We start from the raw sequence: 16,904 nt of genomic DNA, 5'->3' as shown, positions 1-16,904 counted from the left end.
ATGTAACTTAACACAGTAACTGAAGTTAAGTCTGGTACTGCAGTTTGCCACATCAACAGCACCGTGAAACCACATTGGGTCCTGGATGGCAGTAACCAAGGCAGACAACCGGTCCATTCCCACATTTCTGAAATAACCATCTATCTGCCACAGCCACATGTGGGTGTCCAATTGTCCTTCTCTAGCGACTGGGTCTTCAATACTCAGGCACCTATGAGCTGGATCATACACAGAGAAATGTGCTACATGGTCAAAATGTCAACACTGACGCTTCTTCACAATGCAAGTGATACTCCTCCTCTTAGTCTAAGTAAACTGTTGTTTGATATTCGCTGTTTCGCAGTTGTGACTCTCGCACCATCTTGCGGTCCATGACTCACACGAGAGGTCAGTTTCAGCAGATTTCCAGTTCAGGGCACAATGTAAACACACCTCGTGAAGTATGGACAACAAGACAACATCGAGGCATGGCAGAAGTCCATCACAGGTGCTACACCTCCTCTAGATAACCCTCTCAACTTGGGAGAACATGTTGTCATCATAATCACCTGTGAACTTGCTGGATCAACGCCATCCACATCCTCACAAGCCATTGTTTACATGCGCCATGAGATGCTGCATTCTGGGAAGTGCAGGGGGCCACCAGGGGGATTCTGGAAAATGCTAAAGTACTGAATAAAGTTATTGCAGTGGTCCCCAAGGATCCTCTGAAGGGACAGAGCACCAAAGACATCCAGTCATCACATTTGATCACTGGTTAACAGCCAAGTCTCAACCATGAAGTAAGACAGGCAGCACCAGAACCCTAAAGACTTGGACTTTGGTACATCTGCAAAGATAAACACTTCTGTCCAGCAACCTCATGACTCCATAAGCTCTTCCCAGGCATCTCTCGATCTCATAGGCTGAGGACCTACAAATGTGTATGTCACTGCCAAGACAAATGAATGTCTCTACAAATTCAACACTTTCCCTGTATACACATCCACTTCTGATCACTGAGTCCAGGAAGTCATTGAATGCCTTGATTGTAGTCTTGATCCAGGACAATCGCAAACCCAGACACTCAGACTTCTCACTCAGCTTCTTAAGTGCTGTAATCAGGGTATCCACTGACTTTCTCAAAAGATCACAGCATGCTCTCCAAACTTAAAGGTTAGTAAAAACCTTCCTTGCCAGCAAAGCACCTAAATCACTAGTTTCCACAATCCTAATCAAAACGCAGTCCATGCAAAGATTGAACAGTGTAGAAGCCAGAACATACCCCTGATGAACACCAGCCTTCACTGGTGCTTCTTCACAGCATTTCCAGTATGTGTGTACATGCTGATTATGATGGCCAGTAACTTTTTGGGATCTCATGTAATCTCAGCATGTCCTAGAGAGCAGACCAATCAACTGAATCAAACACTTTGTGAAAATCAACATAGGCTGGAAAGAAGCACTGCCGATCTTCATGCTTGCATTCTATGAGTACTCACGGGGCTAGAATGCAGTCATAAAAAGCTGTGTAATATTCCTTTCCAGAGATGGTCAACACACTCTCTCTCCTAGTCAGTTGGGATGGCAAATGGAAGCAAAGATTCTGTGCAATGCCAAGAGAACTGAGTTCCTCCTCCCACCTGAAATTCAGCCTGAATACCACAGATCTCTGCAGCCTTGAGCTGTTTCCTGATTCTGGTAATGTGATAGAGTTTTTACAGTTGATTTAAGAATTAGCCACAATGCTGCTAACACCAGCCATGTCCAACAGCCTGGCAGGTAAATCAGCCTGCTCATAGTTGCCGACCCAGTGGGTGCAGAATCATTCATCAGGATCATGACGCCACTTGAAATAACTGCAATAGCAAAACCTGTAGTTTCAGAAGAAAATAATGCTTTGAGTCCTCTGTAAACAGCTCATGCAGTGGATTCTTCAAATAAATACCTCTTTGTCTACTTTCAGTGCCTTCAAAAGCCCTTTTTTTTCCAGTTCCCTGTACAGCCCCAAATTGTCACCAAGCCACATGAGTCGTCCAGATATTATTCAGGGCATTTGTTGAGAAGAAACGCCTCCTTTTGTGACATTCTGTGAACACTGATAATTCCAAAGTAACCCCTAACGGTCTTCAGGGTCTTGTCATGGCACGTCTCCCAGGTTGCTTTAGGGTAATTTGTCTTAAGTCTGCAAGTCCTCCACAAAGACTGCATGCACGCTCTTCAGAAACAGTCTAATCTAGCCAGATTAAACCTGGTATACATTGATTTTCATCCTGATGGTTTTGTTTGCTTTATCTAAGCTCTATTCACAATTCATCCTTGCAGAATTTGGGAATTTTGGAGAAAATACAGACTTTTGGTGCTGAAATCTGTGAAATTCACCCAAAATAGGGCATGTTCCTGATTTAAAATACTCACTCACTCACTCATCTTCAGCCGCTTATCCGGGATTGAGTTGCAGGGGCAACAGCTCTAGCAAGGGACCCCAGACTTCCCTTTTCCGGGCCACATTGACCACCTCTGACTGTGGGATATCGAAGCATTCCCAGGCCAGTGTGGAGATATAATCTCTCCATCTTGTCCTGGGTCTTCCCCGGGGTCTCCTCCCAGATGGATCCAGGGAGGTGTCCAGGGGACATCCTTACCAGATGACCGAACCACCTCAGCTGGCTCCTTTCAACGCAAAGGAGCAGCGGCTCTACTCCGAGCTACCCATGGATGATTGAGGTTCTCACCTTATCTCTAAGGGAGACACCAGCCACCCTCCTGAGGAAGCTCATTTCAGCCACTTGTACCCACATTCAAGTTCTTTCGGTCATGATCCAACTCTCATGACCATAGGTGAGAGTAGGAATGAAGACTGACCAGTAGACCGAGAGGGTCACCTTTTGGCTCAGCTCCCTTTTTGTCACAACAGTACAGTAGAGCGAAGATTTTCCGGCCAATCTCACGCTCCATTGTCCCCTAACTCATGAACAAGACCCCGAGGTACTTGAACTCCTTCACTTGGGGCAAGACCTCATTCCCTACCACGAGTAGGCAATCCATCGGTTTCCTGCTGAAACCATGGCCTTAGATTTGGAGGTGCTGATCCTCATCCCAGCCGCTTCACACTCGGTTGTGAACCGAGCCACTGAGTGTTGGTCACAGACTGATGAAGCCAACAGGACCACATCATCTACAAAAAGCATCAATGAGACCCTGAGCCCACCATGCGGGAAACCCTCCTCCCCCCAACTACACTTCGATATCCTGTCCATTAATATCACAAACAGGATTGGTGACAAGGCGCAGGCAGCCCTGGCGGAGGCCATCCTCCACCAGAAACAAGTCTTACTTACTGCAGAGCACCCAAACACAGCTCTTGCTTTGTGAGTACAGAGATTGGATGGCCCTGAGAAGGGACCCCCCTCACTCCATACTCCCGCAGCACCTCCCCACAGTATCTCCCAGGGTAACCAATCATACGCCTTCTCCAACTCTACAAAACACATCTAGACTTGATGGGCATACTCCCAGGCCCCCTCCAGGTTCCTTCTGTGAGTGAAAAGAGCTGGTCAGTTGTTTTGAGATTTGCCTACTCAAGGCAGATTTACCACACAATACCATACTGTATGTGTTTCTTAATGATTGATGTGAACAAAGTCTAACAAGGCATTTTGAGTGACAAGGAGACGGTTGACCTTGGAGACGGTTTATTTTGACCATTTCGGGGATGGCTCACGTGTGTTTTGGACTGGTGGTGCTTTCCTTTGGTACACAAGCAGAGCATGTTGGATGGAAACACACAAACTATGAGATGGCACATGTTTATACAGAAGCCAAGAGCAGCCATCAGTTCAGTATTTGTTACTGGGTTTGGAGCAGAACTGTTACAGGTCGGTCGCTCCATCTTTTATTCACACAACAATAGGGGTTAGGCGGTACAGTGCCTCAGTGGTTAGCACTGTTGCCGCACAGCAAGAAGGACCTGGGATCGCTGCCCGCCTTCTTTCTGTGTGGAGTTTGCACGTTGAAAGTCTCCACACTGAACACACATCTTGATTGTTTCAGTTCCATTGTGGTGGTGTACAGGGGGGGAAAAAAAAACTCAAAAAATTGCCACTGTCCAATAACACCAAGAGCTGATTATATCTCACATTGTGTGATGGGGGACTGTAAAATCCAATTATCCCAGGATGCATTGTTGTGATTGTGCTGTTCACTAAATGATCAGTTGGTTGACTTTACAACCCTAGCCTGGCTATTCTTGTCTATCTTGTGTCCTTGCATACCCAATGGCATCATATCTATGTAAACAAAACCCATGCCCAGCTGGGACAACTAAAAATGTCCTTGAACAAGCTCAGACTTTTTATGGGTCATTGTGTAATCACTCAAACTACACAGCAACATCACAGTTCCCAATTTCTTCCACTAATTTTGTATTTTACTTTATTTATGACTGCCAGTATCCCATCTTTCAACATATTACCCCAACTGCCACTAGTTGACAGTTGGGGTAATATGATTATCATTATGGGCAAAAGGGTTTTGTCATGCCCGAGACATGTCAAACGGCTTCCATTTGGCTTTGGGCCTTTTAGTGTTGTGTGACGCTGTCACGGATGGAGTGTTGGCCTATTCAGGAGTTTCTCAGTGTGTCATCCACCACTCGATAATATCCTATGTTGAGGTCAGCAGTTCTTTTTCCTGTCTGAGCCCAGCAGAATGTGAGGCTTCCCAGACGTTCTTTAAGGCTAAATGAAATTCCTATTCCCGTGGCCTCTCTGAACTCCTCAAGGAGCTGACCTGCTTCCCTGTCTGGTGTAATCCAGCATGTTCTTTGGTTACTTGCAGGACACACACACACAGCCACATGGTTATGATACGATACACTTTATTGTCCCTTAGGGAAATTTATCTTGAACTCATGCTGCATAAGCACGAAGTCCATGAGGCAAACAGCTACACATTTGATGTTCCTAAAGTGGTGATCATTGATCATTTTGTCTGTTGTCTTCCAGTGGATTTCCTTGTGCCATCACAGGTAAAAGGACTCGATGCTTCATCTTCCAAGAGCTATTTTTTCCCCAGAATGCTAAACCTTGAGTCTGCCACCCATCTGATAACACATCAGGGGCCTCATTTGTAAAACATTACTTTGGAGTCATACTAAAAGTATACATATGAACAAACTGCAAAACTGGGAAACAAACAAACAAGAAAAGATTTAAAAAGTTAGTGTTCATATCTGCAAGCAAAATCCATAGATATCAGACACTACTTTGAATTGTGCAAATGTTGATATGATTCATATCCCGCCCTCTACACGCCCACATTCAACCACACATGATTAATGTAAAACACCTCATGAATATTCAAACATGCACATGAAGCGTGAAATGTATCCTTATCATGGCAACCATAAAGAGAAGGGAGAAAACAAAAATACCTGTCTGAAATGGTGATCAAGGAGTTTGTGTGTGGTCACACCACTGAGATGACAAATTCACTGATGGGCAACACGAGGAGATGATGGCAAGCCCATGATTGGTTTTGAACCCATGCATTCTTTAATGACATTCACTCATGATACTGCATGTTTTTTTTTTTGTTTTGTTTTTTTTTTGACATCACAATCACTTATGGACATAACTTTAACAAGCTCACCACAAGAACCAGCATAACACTTCCAAAATAACAGAATAATTAGATGATCATATTTCCAGAATCCTTTGTGGTGCTGTGACACCATTGTGCGACTGACTTTAAGATAAACTCTCTTACAGTAAAATTTAAGCAGCATAAATAATGTGGGCCCATTTTAATTGTAAAATTACAGCATGGAAACAATTTATTTATGGCAGTGTAGCAGACTAGACTTTATACCTTCTCCAAATGATTGCAATAATTTAGTCATGCCCTCCACTAATATATTTACATTTTAGCAGCTGCAACTTGAGTCACTGATAAATTACTAAACGTGTCTTCATGTCAGAGCGGAGTCAGATTATATATTTAAACAATTGAATGAAACAATTGATTATGGCTCACTATTATGTCTAACAACTTGAATGGGACGTGTATTATTACATGGAATTGAATGCACGAGTTATGACTCACTTGCACATGGCACATTTTAACCCTCTCCAAAATGTTTATATGCATGAGTCACAGTTTGTGTAGATATAAAAACATTTTGCATCTACTTTGTTTTTATAAATCACAACATATGCCTTACAGTATGGTTGTGACATCTGGATGCTAACCAGAGATCTAAGGTGATGAATGGTTGTATTCAGTACTAGTTCTCTTAAGAGGATTTTTTTTTTTGGGTACCTCTAGAAAGACTTTAAGTAGTTACTGAGATCTGAGTACTAGGTGAGTTTGTTGTTTGTTCATTCTTCGCTTAGTTGGGTCGATACATGGGTGTAATGTCATGGATGAGCCGGTGCAATGTTATTCCAAGGCCTACCTATACAGACACTGTGAAAAATATAATGCCACAAGCTTGGCAACCAGTCTTGTGACATCATATTCAAGAAGACCTAAGGCTGTAATTGGTACCAATTATTGAGCAAAGAGTGTGAATACCTATGTACATGTGATTTCTTAGTTTCTTATTTTTAATAAATTTGCAAACCTTTAAAAAAAACTTTCCTGTTGTCCTTATGTTGTGTTGTGAGTAGAATTTTGAGGTAAAAAAAAAAGAAGAAATTTACTTCATTTTGGAATAAGGCTGTAACATGCAGAAAGTGGGGAAAAAGTGAAGCGCTGTGAATACTTTCTGGATGCACCGTATACATTTTTAGACACCATTTCTTGCATGCACCAGTTGACACAAGATGTGAAATGACAAACAAAATAAGATAAATCTGTAGACTTTTAATTACAGTGTGACTCACATTACACCAAAAGTCCTTTGTTTCCTGGATAAAACTGATTTTATACCAATTGAAAATGCAAGGGAAACACTGTAAAAACCTTCTTACCTAATTTTCCCATTCAGCATGGGAATGCCTCCCCTCAGTTTTTTGCAAATTTATTAGAAATTAAAAAAAAAAACTAAGAAATCACATGTACATAACTATTCAAGCCTTTGATGTGTGCCTTTTCCAATCATGTCCAGTCAATTGAATTTACCCCAGGTGGACTCCAGTTAAGCTGTAGAAACATCTCAAGGATGATCAGTGGAAACAGGATGCACCTGAACTCAAGTTTGAGCTTCATAGCAGCGCTGTGAATACTTATGTACATGCAATTTCTTAGTTTTTATCTTATTTTTAAGAACTTTGCAAAAATCTCAAAAAGAAAAATTCACATTATCGTTATGGAGTATTGTGTATAGAATTTTGAGGAACAAATGAATTTCATCCATTTCGGAAGAATGCTGTAACATAACAAAATGTGGAAAAAGTGAAGCGCTGTGAATTTGATGCAGCGTAACTTCAAAATACAGCATGTTGATGGTAATTACACTTTGAATATAGTACAAATGTTTATTTCATTAGCAGAATTAAATTTTCAACATCATAAATAAAAGTGCATTATTGTGATTATTTTTATTTCTAACAGACCTGTGAACAGAGACAAGTGAGTCATTTCCAGTACCTAAGCTGGCCGGATTACGGCGTTCCCACCTCAGCAGTGACCCTCATCGACTTCTTGGGAGCTGTGAAGAGACAGCAGAAGAAGATGGTGAAGACATTGGGACAAAAGTGGACAGGACACCCACTGGGACCTCCCATTGTGGTTCACTGCAGTGCAGGGATTGGGAGAACAGGTGAGGTGCTCGGGTCATCTTTCTTAAAGTTTGACTCTTGATGATTGATATCTGCAATATTGAACACACACACATTATATATATATATATATATATATATATATATATATATATATATATATATATATATATATATATATATATATATATATATATATATATATATATATATATATATATATATATATATATATATATATATATATATATATACAGTTTCTCTAACAATTAGGAGTGCTGCAATTGTTTTGGGGGGGGGGGGGGGTATTCATTTGAAAAGCATGACCTGATTCACTGGTAAGAAGTGTATCTCATCCAACCATCCATCAGAAATCGACTTGGTGGCGAGTTGAATTTCAATTTATTTTCATTTATATAGCGCCAAATCACAACAAAGTTGCCTCACAGCACTTCACACAAGTAAGGTCTAACCTTACCAACCCCCAGAGCAAGCACACAGGTGACAGTGGTAAGGAAAAAATCCCTCTGGTGATTTGAGGAAGAAACCTCAAGCAGACCAGACTCAAATGGGTGACCCTCTGCTTGGGCCATGCTATCGACAATTTACAAAACTATTCACAAAACGAATATACAGGAAATGTTACTGGTGCACAGAACAGGAGGGTTGCAGAAACAGACACCACACCCATCTCTGGATGGAGCTGCATCTCAAACAAAGAGGAAAAAAACAGAATTGGGCATCAGAAAGACAATAAATATAGTATAATTTGTCAACATTAAGCAACAAGAAAAACAAAAGAAATACTAAGGTGATCACCAGCCACTAACCCTAAGCTTTCACTAAAAGACCCAGAATTTAGATGAGTTAAGAGTTGAAGCGAAGAAGAGCATGAATATGCTTTTAAAACATGTCCCACAGCAATCCTGGTGAACTACAACAAAGCACTGATATAAAGCTGAACAAGACACAATATCTGAGACTCATGTTTACTAAATCTGATATGATCAATCAAAAAAGACTTGATCGGGTCCTGTGCAGGTCACTGATCAGATTAGGGTGTCCCTAGTTAACAGTTATGACCTTGTTTCACCTTTCATGGTCACCCAACATCAAGTGACCAATATAAAAGTGACATGATTTCATCTTAGTGTTTAATAGCAATCGTAGGTGTATCTTTAACCAATTCATCGGAATTGTTTAAATATCTCTTATATACAGTAGTGTTCAGAATAATAGTAGTGCTATGTGACTAAAAAGATTAATCCAGGTTTTAAGTATATTTCTTCTTGTTACATGGGAAACAAGGTACCAGTAGATTCAGTGGATTCTCACAAATCCAACAAGACCAAGCATTCATGTTATGCACACTCTTAAGGCTACGAAATTGGGCTATTAGTAAAAACAAAAGTAGAAAAGGGGGTGTTCACAATAATAGTAGCATCTGCTGTTGACGCTACAAACTCAAAACTATTATGTTCAAACTGCTTTTTTAGCAATCCTGTGAATCACTAAACTAGTATTTAGTTGTATAACCACAGTTTTTCATGATTTCTTCACATCTGCGAGGCATGGAGTCAACCAACTTGTGGCACCTTTCAGCTGTTATTCCACTCCAAGATTCTTTAACAACATTCCACAATTCATTCATATTTCATGGTTTTGCTTCAGAAACAGCTTTTTTGACCACAAGTATCTTTTTTTCACCCCACAAGTTCTCAATTGGATTTAGGTCCGGGGATTGGGCAGGCCACTCCAAAACATTAATTTTGTTGGTTTGGAACCAAGATTTTGCTCATTTACTAGTGTGCTTGGGGTCACTGTCTTGTTGAAACACCCATTTCAAGGGCATGTCCTCCTCAGCATAAGGCAACATGACCTCTTCAAATATTTTGACATATCCAAACTGATCCATGATACCTAGTATGCGATATATAGGCCCAACACCATAGTAGGAGAAACATGCAAATATCATGATGCTTGCACCACCATGCTTCACTGTCTTCACTGTGAACTGTGGCTTGAATTCAGAGTTTTGGGGTCGTCTCACAAACTGTCTGCGGCCCTTGGACCCAAAAAGAACAATTTTACTCTCATCAGTCCACAAAATATTCCTCCATTTCTCTTTAGGCCAGTTGATGTGTTCTTTGGCAAATTGTAACCTCTTCTGCACGTCTTTTATTTAACAGAGGGACTTTGCGGGGGATTCTTGCAAATAAATTAGCTTCACACAGACGTCTTCTGTCACAGCACTTACAGGTAACTCCAGACTGTCTTTGATCATCCTGGAGCTGATCAATGGGTGAGCCTTTGCCATTCTGGTTATTCTTCTATTAATTTTGATGGTTTTCCATTTTCTTCCACACGTCTTTGTTTTTTTTTTGTCCATTTTAAAGCATTGGAGATCATTGTAGATGAACAGCCTCTCATTTTTTGCACCTGCGTATAAGTTTTCCCCTCTCCAATCAACTTTTTTATCAAACTACGCTGTTCTTCTGAACAATGTCTTGAACGTCCCATTTCCTCAGGCTTTCAAAGAGAAAAGCATGTTCAACGGGTGCTGGCTTCATCCTTAAATAGGGGACACCTGATTCACACCTGTTTGTTCAACAAAATTGAAGAACTCACTGACTGAATGCCACACTACTATTATTGTGAACACCCCCTTTTCTACTTTTTTTTTTTACTAATAGCCCAATTTCATAGCCTTAAGAGTGTGCATATCATGAATGCTTGGTCTTGTTGGATTTGTGAAAATCTACTGAATCTACTGGTACCTTGTTTCCCATGTAACAATAAGAAATATACTAGCACTACTATTATTCTGAACACTACTGTATGCACATTGGGCCCAAATGATTTGATTCTTTGCCTTTTACCTTGTCTTTTTACTGACATTTCACAAAATCAAATCACCGTAATTGTAGGACCAAAAACAATACCTACTTCTGCATTCCTGCTGACACGTATAAAAAGTACACATTTAAAGTACTGAGTGTTTTCCTTCTGCATGGCAGTCCAGTTTTGATGTCTTTAAATTTTACTTTATAAATGTCAATTTTGTGACTCTTGACAGTCTGTGGTCCACAGGTACCTTCTGCGCCTTGGACATCTGTCTGTCCCAGTTACAAGATGTGGGCTCACTAAACGTGTGCCAGACAGTACGTCGTATGAGAACACAGAGAGCCTTCAGCATTCAAACGCCAGACCAATACTACTTCTGCTACAATGCCATTTTGGAGCATGCCCAAAGGCAGGGCCTGCTCCCAGCCAATCCGTGAGATTCTGCCTAGACGGTGGTAACCAATACAAGCGTCGCAAGATTTCTGCAGTCAATCCCTTATCCCCAAGATGTGTTGTGTGACCAATTAGTGAACCCAGGAAACATTCGTCTTCACATAAGCTGTCTTTGGAAACTAGGTCATTCTTCATTGGTGAGCCAGAGTACTGAAAGTAATGTGATGTTCTGATTTTGTTGAAACATACATGTTTGTGTGAGTCGACCAACGGCTTTAGTGTTTATGCAGTTCTGTGTTCAGTGGGGTAAGAGATGGGAGGAATACTTATTAAGCCTTCTTTATTTCCAGTATTTGCCACTTTATTGGAAGACGAGCAGTTCACTCCAATTTAATTCAGTCATTATCCACTTGTTTATTTCACAGTAACCATTGAATTTGAATTAATTTGCAATTTATCCAGTTTTTTTTTTTTTTGCCAATACTAAAGTTAACAGGATCACTAAGAGATGTTTCAGTGACTGTTCAGTCTTGTTTGAAGCCTCAGGAATGTCCCATAATTAATTCTTACACAGATAATGTGGTTGTGGGCATGAGGCAACTCCTGATGTTTCTAATGCCATCGAGGAGGTTATTATTTTCAACTCGCTGGTTTGATTGTTCACATGATTAAAATGTCATTCTTAAAAAAAAAAAATTAAAAATCACTTAACTGATTTACATCCAACGTGACAAGAAGGTTGACTCTGGAATACAAAAATAGTTTGGGAAAAGATCTATAAAACAGACAACTTTTTTTTTTTTTTTTTTTTGACAAACTATACTTAATTTTATAGACCCCCCATTGTCATAAATCATTTTGAGAAGTTCTAGTGCGTGTGTGCTGGCCAACTAGATCCAAATTTTATTTGACAAACACTTTCAGTTTACTTTTCCCCAAATTAAGTTTTGTTTTTTTTTTTAATAATCCTACTGTCTTTAGTGTGGCAGATAACCGAATATTTACATGGGAATCTTTCAAATGGTGATACAAGCATCAAATTGGGTACAACTACTTTTTAAAAATGCAGACTATCTGCTTGAATTTTCAGCAGGTGGTCTAAAGGCGTATTTGGGCTAAATTTGGTGCTTGTATCAGCATTTGAAAGATTGTTGCAGTTATCTGCTGCACTACTTGGCAAACAAGTTTTAGCAAAATCTCTGTGTCCAATATTTTTTGGTGCAGGTTAAGTCGATCTGTTGAACGTGAGGTGAAACCGTCAGTTTTTGTCCTGGAATTGGCTATGTAAGACATCGGCATACTCCTCTGCATTTATGACACATTAGCCCCTGCTTCCCACTGTGGATTGTGAACAGTAGTAAGGTTAGATGAAGCACATGTGCAACACCCAAAGTATATAATGGCAAGCACATCAAATCAAAGAATTCACTTTTGCAGTAAACTGCTGTCCATGCAGAGCTCTTCCCCTCACGTTTATACACCTCAGACTTGCAGTTGACACCATAATCCATCTCTGCCTTTGACCATTAGCAGTGCTGTTGTGTGAATATTGCTGAACGCCATCCACGTGTTTAAAGCGGCCCATGCTGCAGAGACTGTGCCACTGAAGCACCTGTATGTCATCAGTTCTAAGACCTCATGAGTCGTGCAATACTTTTTTTTTGTTACACAGATCATGTCTTAGCACTTTCAAATAACTACTCCCAATCTGCGCTGAGATTAGTTATGATGATGCAGTGAGATGCAGAATAGTATACAAATAATGAATGTTTGAGTTCAGTGATACAAATAATGGAATATTCCATTCAACGAAGCCTCGTTGAATGGAACATTCGATCTTTCAACGCATGAAATATTTGTACCATTGAAAGAATAAAAAAATTCATTTGTTTTATATGACAGCTAAAATTGGACCTTGTCATTTGATTTTTATTCATTTATAAACAACAAAAAGGGACTTATATGTTGGTGTTCCACTGGTGCTCAACAGTCCAACACGAACTTCAAATTGAAGTCCAAAAATGCAACGATGTAGTCCGTGATGCCATGCACTGACTTCGTGTACTTTCAAAAAAAAAAAAAAGTCCAGCGAAAATTCAGGTCAGAAATTTGTCCAGCTATTCATCCTAACAGCTCTTCATGCCTCCAGCCAACTTACAGCGTAGTGGATTAGGTTTTTTGTGCGTGTTAGAAGAATTAGCAGCGTCAGTTAGCTCCTTCAAATCGTCGTCCACCAGCAAAAAAAAAAAAAACTGTTTAGCTAAACACCGCCCCCCAGAAGTGTGAGCGCCCACATTGGTTGGGGCATGCAATAGCACATTTCATATAGCACCGAAATTGCACGCTAAAAAAGAACTATTGCATGGTCAATGAAACACAACGGCAAATGGTATGAATAATCCATGTCACGTGACATACAAGCCACCAATCAAAATGACAAGGATCCACTCAGCCATTATATAAAACTTAATAGTAAATCTATAGAGCTACATATGATCCAGGGATTGCTTTATTTTAATTTAGATTTAGAACGGTGGCTCAAATACAAATGTTTAACTTTTTGCTTACTGTAAACTACAGAGCTTTATTGGAACAGATCAGGAGGATTTTACAGGTAAATTCACAACAAAATAGCAGAAAACATGAAGCACACAAATTTGTCAACACTTTGTCCATCTTTAGCACTTGAAAGTCACAAGTTAATCTGAAGTATATTTTCATTATGTTCTACAGGCTGTGGTTGTGAATCTGGTCCCAGTGTCTTGCCATAGTTAGTGTGTGTGTGTATACCTTTGCATTATGTTGTCAGGTTTAAAAAAAAAGTGTTCTTTACTACAGAATTCATATTGAATTTGTTTGTAGTGAAGCATTTAAGTCTGTCATTCTCATGTATTTTACTTTCAATGGACTCAAATTGTGCTGTATTTTATTTTTATATGGTATTCGACTCTTTTCATACAATTAACCAGGATATACAATTGCCTACATTAATTTTATATATGTTCTGTTTCAGCATAACTTTATCATTCATATGACTATTGAATCAAGCTATACTGTATTAAATGCAAACTGTCAATGTGTGCATTTGTGTGTTTTCTCACATAGAAATACTGAAGTTTGATAACATGACACCCCAGTCTTACAGGATATGTTTTGCTAACATTCATTTTCCACTTGATGTAATGTGCGTAATTTGTATTTTCACAAGTGGTGTCTGAATATAATTCATTATATTAAATATCTGAAAGCGGTATGTACCACAACTGAATGCATATGTAAGCAAAATTTTCATCCCCTGGGCAAGGTTTTTGTTAGTCTTTGGAAGGTCCAGTCAAAGTTGCATATAATCAGGTTTCTTTACATTTTATTCCATCAAATAAGAATAATGCTGCACTTGCACTTACAAATGGTTAATGAAATTCTCTTTTAAATTAATATAACTAAAAAATAAAAGCTGGCTGTTTGCCCTATCTCAACAAAACTGAAATAAGTGCTATAGTCATCTTTATGTAGTTTTAGACAATCAATTGTGACTTTACAATTATCAAGTACCAGCGATAAGAATAGACTGTTGCTCCAATTAATATACAGAGACCAAACTAGTTTCACTAAACAGTCCAGTAATGTGCCAGTGTTTTAGTAAAAAAAATATTGCAGAGGAAATAGATACTATATTTGCTTCATTGGATGCGGAAAGCTTTAGTGAACATACAGTTGTGCTCAAAGGTTTACATACTCTGGCAGAATTTTAGTTTTGTTTTTGGTTTTTTTGCCATTTTTCAGAGAATATGAATGACAAACTTTTTTTCACTCAGGTAGTGGTTGTGTGAAGCCATGTCAAACAACTGTTTACTCTTTAAATCATAATGACAACAGAAACTACCCAATGGACCCTGACCAAAAGTTTACATACTCCTGTTCTTAATACCGTGTATTGCCCCTTTTAACATCAGTGACATCTTGGAGTCTTTTGTGGTAGCTGTGGACAAGGCTCTTTATTTTCTCTGATGGTAAAACTGCCCATTCTTCTTGGCAAAAAGCCTCTAGTTCCTGTAAATTCCTGGTTTGTCTTGCATAAACTGCACATTTGAGATCTCCCCAGAGTGGTTCAATGATATTGAGGTCATGAGACTGAGATGACCACTCTAGAACATTCATTTGATTCTCCCTTGTTAGGCCTTGATTCCTCTCCAAATGTAACATTTATGGTTGTGGCCAAAAGTTCAACTTTGGTCACATCACTCCAAATTACTGTTCTTTGGTATATTGTAAGCAGGATACTGTGTGGCATTTGTGTACTAATTGCTTTCTTCTGGCGACTTGACCATGCAGCCCATTTTTCTTAAAGTGCCTCAAGTGCATCTTGAAACACCCACACCACTTTTTTTTTTTTTTTCCCCCAGAGACTCCTGTATTTCAGCTGAAGTTATTTCTGGGTTTTTCTTTACATCCCCAACAATTTTCCTGGCAGTTGTTGCTGAAAGTTTTGTTGGTCTACCTGATCATAGTTTGGTTCAAACAGAATCCCTCATTTTCCACTTCTTAGAGTTTGAACACTGCTGATTGGCATTCTCAGTCCCTTGGATATCATTTTATATCCCTTTCCAGTTTTATACAGTTCAGTTACTTTGACAATTATTTGGCTTTCCCTGTGACTCAGAAACCAGAAATGTCAGTGCAGCACTGGATGAAAGATGCAAGGGTCTGTCAGGAGCCCAGAAACTCAGTGGCCTTGTGTATATATATACACACACTGATTACAAGTAAACAGAACACGGGTGAGGATGGTTACCTTTTGTAGCCATTCAAACCCATTTGTGTCAACTTGTGTGCATGTTTAATCATGCCAAAATCATCAGGGTATGTAAACTTTTGATCAGGGTCATTTGGATAGTTTCTGTTATGATTTAAAAAGAGTAAACAGTTGTTACACAATAAGTGGCTTCGCACAACCACTAACCGTGAGTGGGTAAAAAGTTTTTGTTATTCATGTTCTCTGAAAAATGGCCAAAATAAAAATCAAAAATTCTGCCAGAGTATGTAAACGTTTGAGCACAACTGTAGGTGTTTATAATGGGAAACAACTGGGTTTGAGATTTGCTTGTTCAATATATTAAGACCTTCTATCTTTAGGGATTCTATAGAACTACTTAAAATTGAGCTTTAGTCAACAGTGAGACAAATATCAACGATGAGCCATACAATACGATAATGCTAAAGAATAAATGATATCTAACCTCAGAAATGTCTTCGACTTGTAAGCCTTTACCTAAGTCGTAACAGTCCACTATGGCTTGCTAGCACCCAACTAGTTGGGTAATTCAGATAGCAAGACTTTCCTACAATTTAAGCCTAGAAATCATTTTTAAAAAATAGTAACAATGCGCTATTTCAAATAACTATATATTTTTTATGGCTTCAATTTACATAGACAATTTACAGGTAGACATTTACACTGGCTGATTTCCAATGTCCCCTGCCAAGGACAGGACACCTCTCTGAACTCAGGTACAGTGGCTGAACCTGGTTTCCTGCACAGCAGTCAAAGATGGAGACAGGATAACCTTGCAAAGAGACTGTCTAAACGAGGACAGAGATCGAGCACAAACCAACACAGGCCAACATCCACCAGCAGCCAGCACTCCATCTACTAGAACCTCAAATACTGTTTCCATGTACAGTAGTGTTCAGAATAACAGTAGTGCTATGTGACTAAAAAGATTAACCCAGGTTTTGAGTACATTTCTTATTGTTACATGGGAAACAAGGTACCAGTAGATTCTCACAAATGATATGCACACTCTTAAGGCTATGAAATTGGGCGATTAGTAAAAAAAAAAAAAGGGGGTGTTCACAATAATAGCAGTGTCAGTGAGTTCCTCAATTTTGTGGAACAAACAGGTGTGAATCAAGTGTCCCCTATTTAAGGATGAAGCCAGCACCTGTTGAACATGCTTTTCTCTT

At 39.5% G+C, this 16,904-nt stretch overlaps 1 protein-coding gene across 1 annotated transcript in view; it reads left to right on the top strand.

Moving 5' to 3' along the window:
• ptpn9a (protein tyrosine phosphatase non-receptor type 9a) overlaps positions 1-11,480 on the top strand; it is an 81,698-nt gene extending 70,218 nt beyond the window's left edge. Inside the window, exons 12-13 of the mRNA XM_034175977.1 lie at positions 7,537-7,744; positions 10,794-11,480. Of these exons, the coding sequence (XP_034031868.1) occupies positions 7,537-7,744; positions 10,794-10,984 (399 nt within the window). The 3' untranslated portion in view covers positions 10,985-11,480. The remainder of the gene's footprint in view (positions 1-7,536; positions 7,745-10,793) is intronic.
• The last annotated feature ends 5,424 nt before the right edge of the window (positions 11,481-16,904 follow it).

Source organism: Thalassophryne amazonica, chromosome 8, assembly GCF_902500255.1.
Source record: "Thalassophryne amazonica chromosome 8, fThaAma1.1, whole genome shotgun sequence".
Lineage (NCBI taxonomy): Eukaryota > Metazoa > Chordata > Actinopteri > Batrachoidiformes > Batrachoididae > Thalassophryne > Thalassophryne amazonica.
This window is presented reverse-complemented; position numbering and strand designations above follow the sequence as displayed.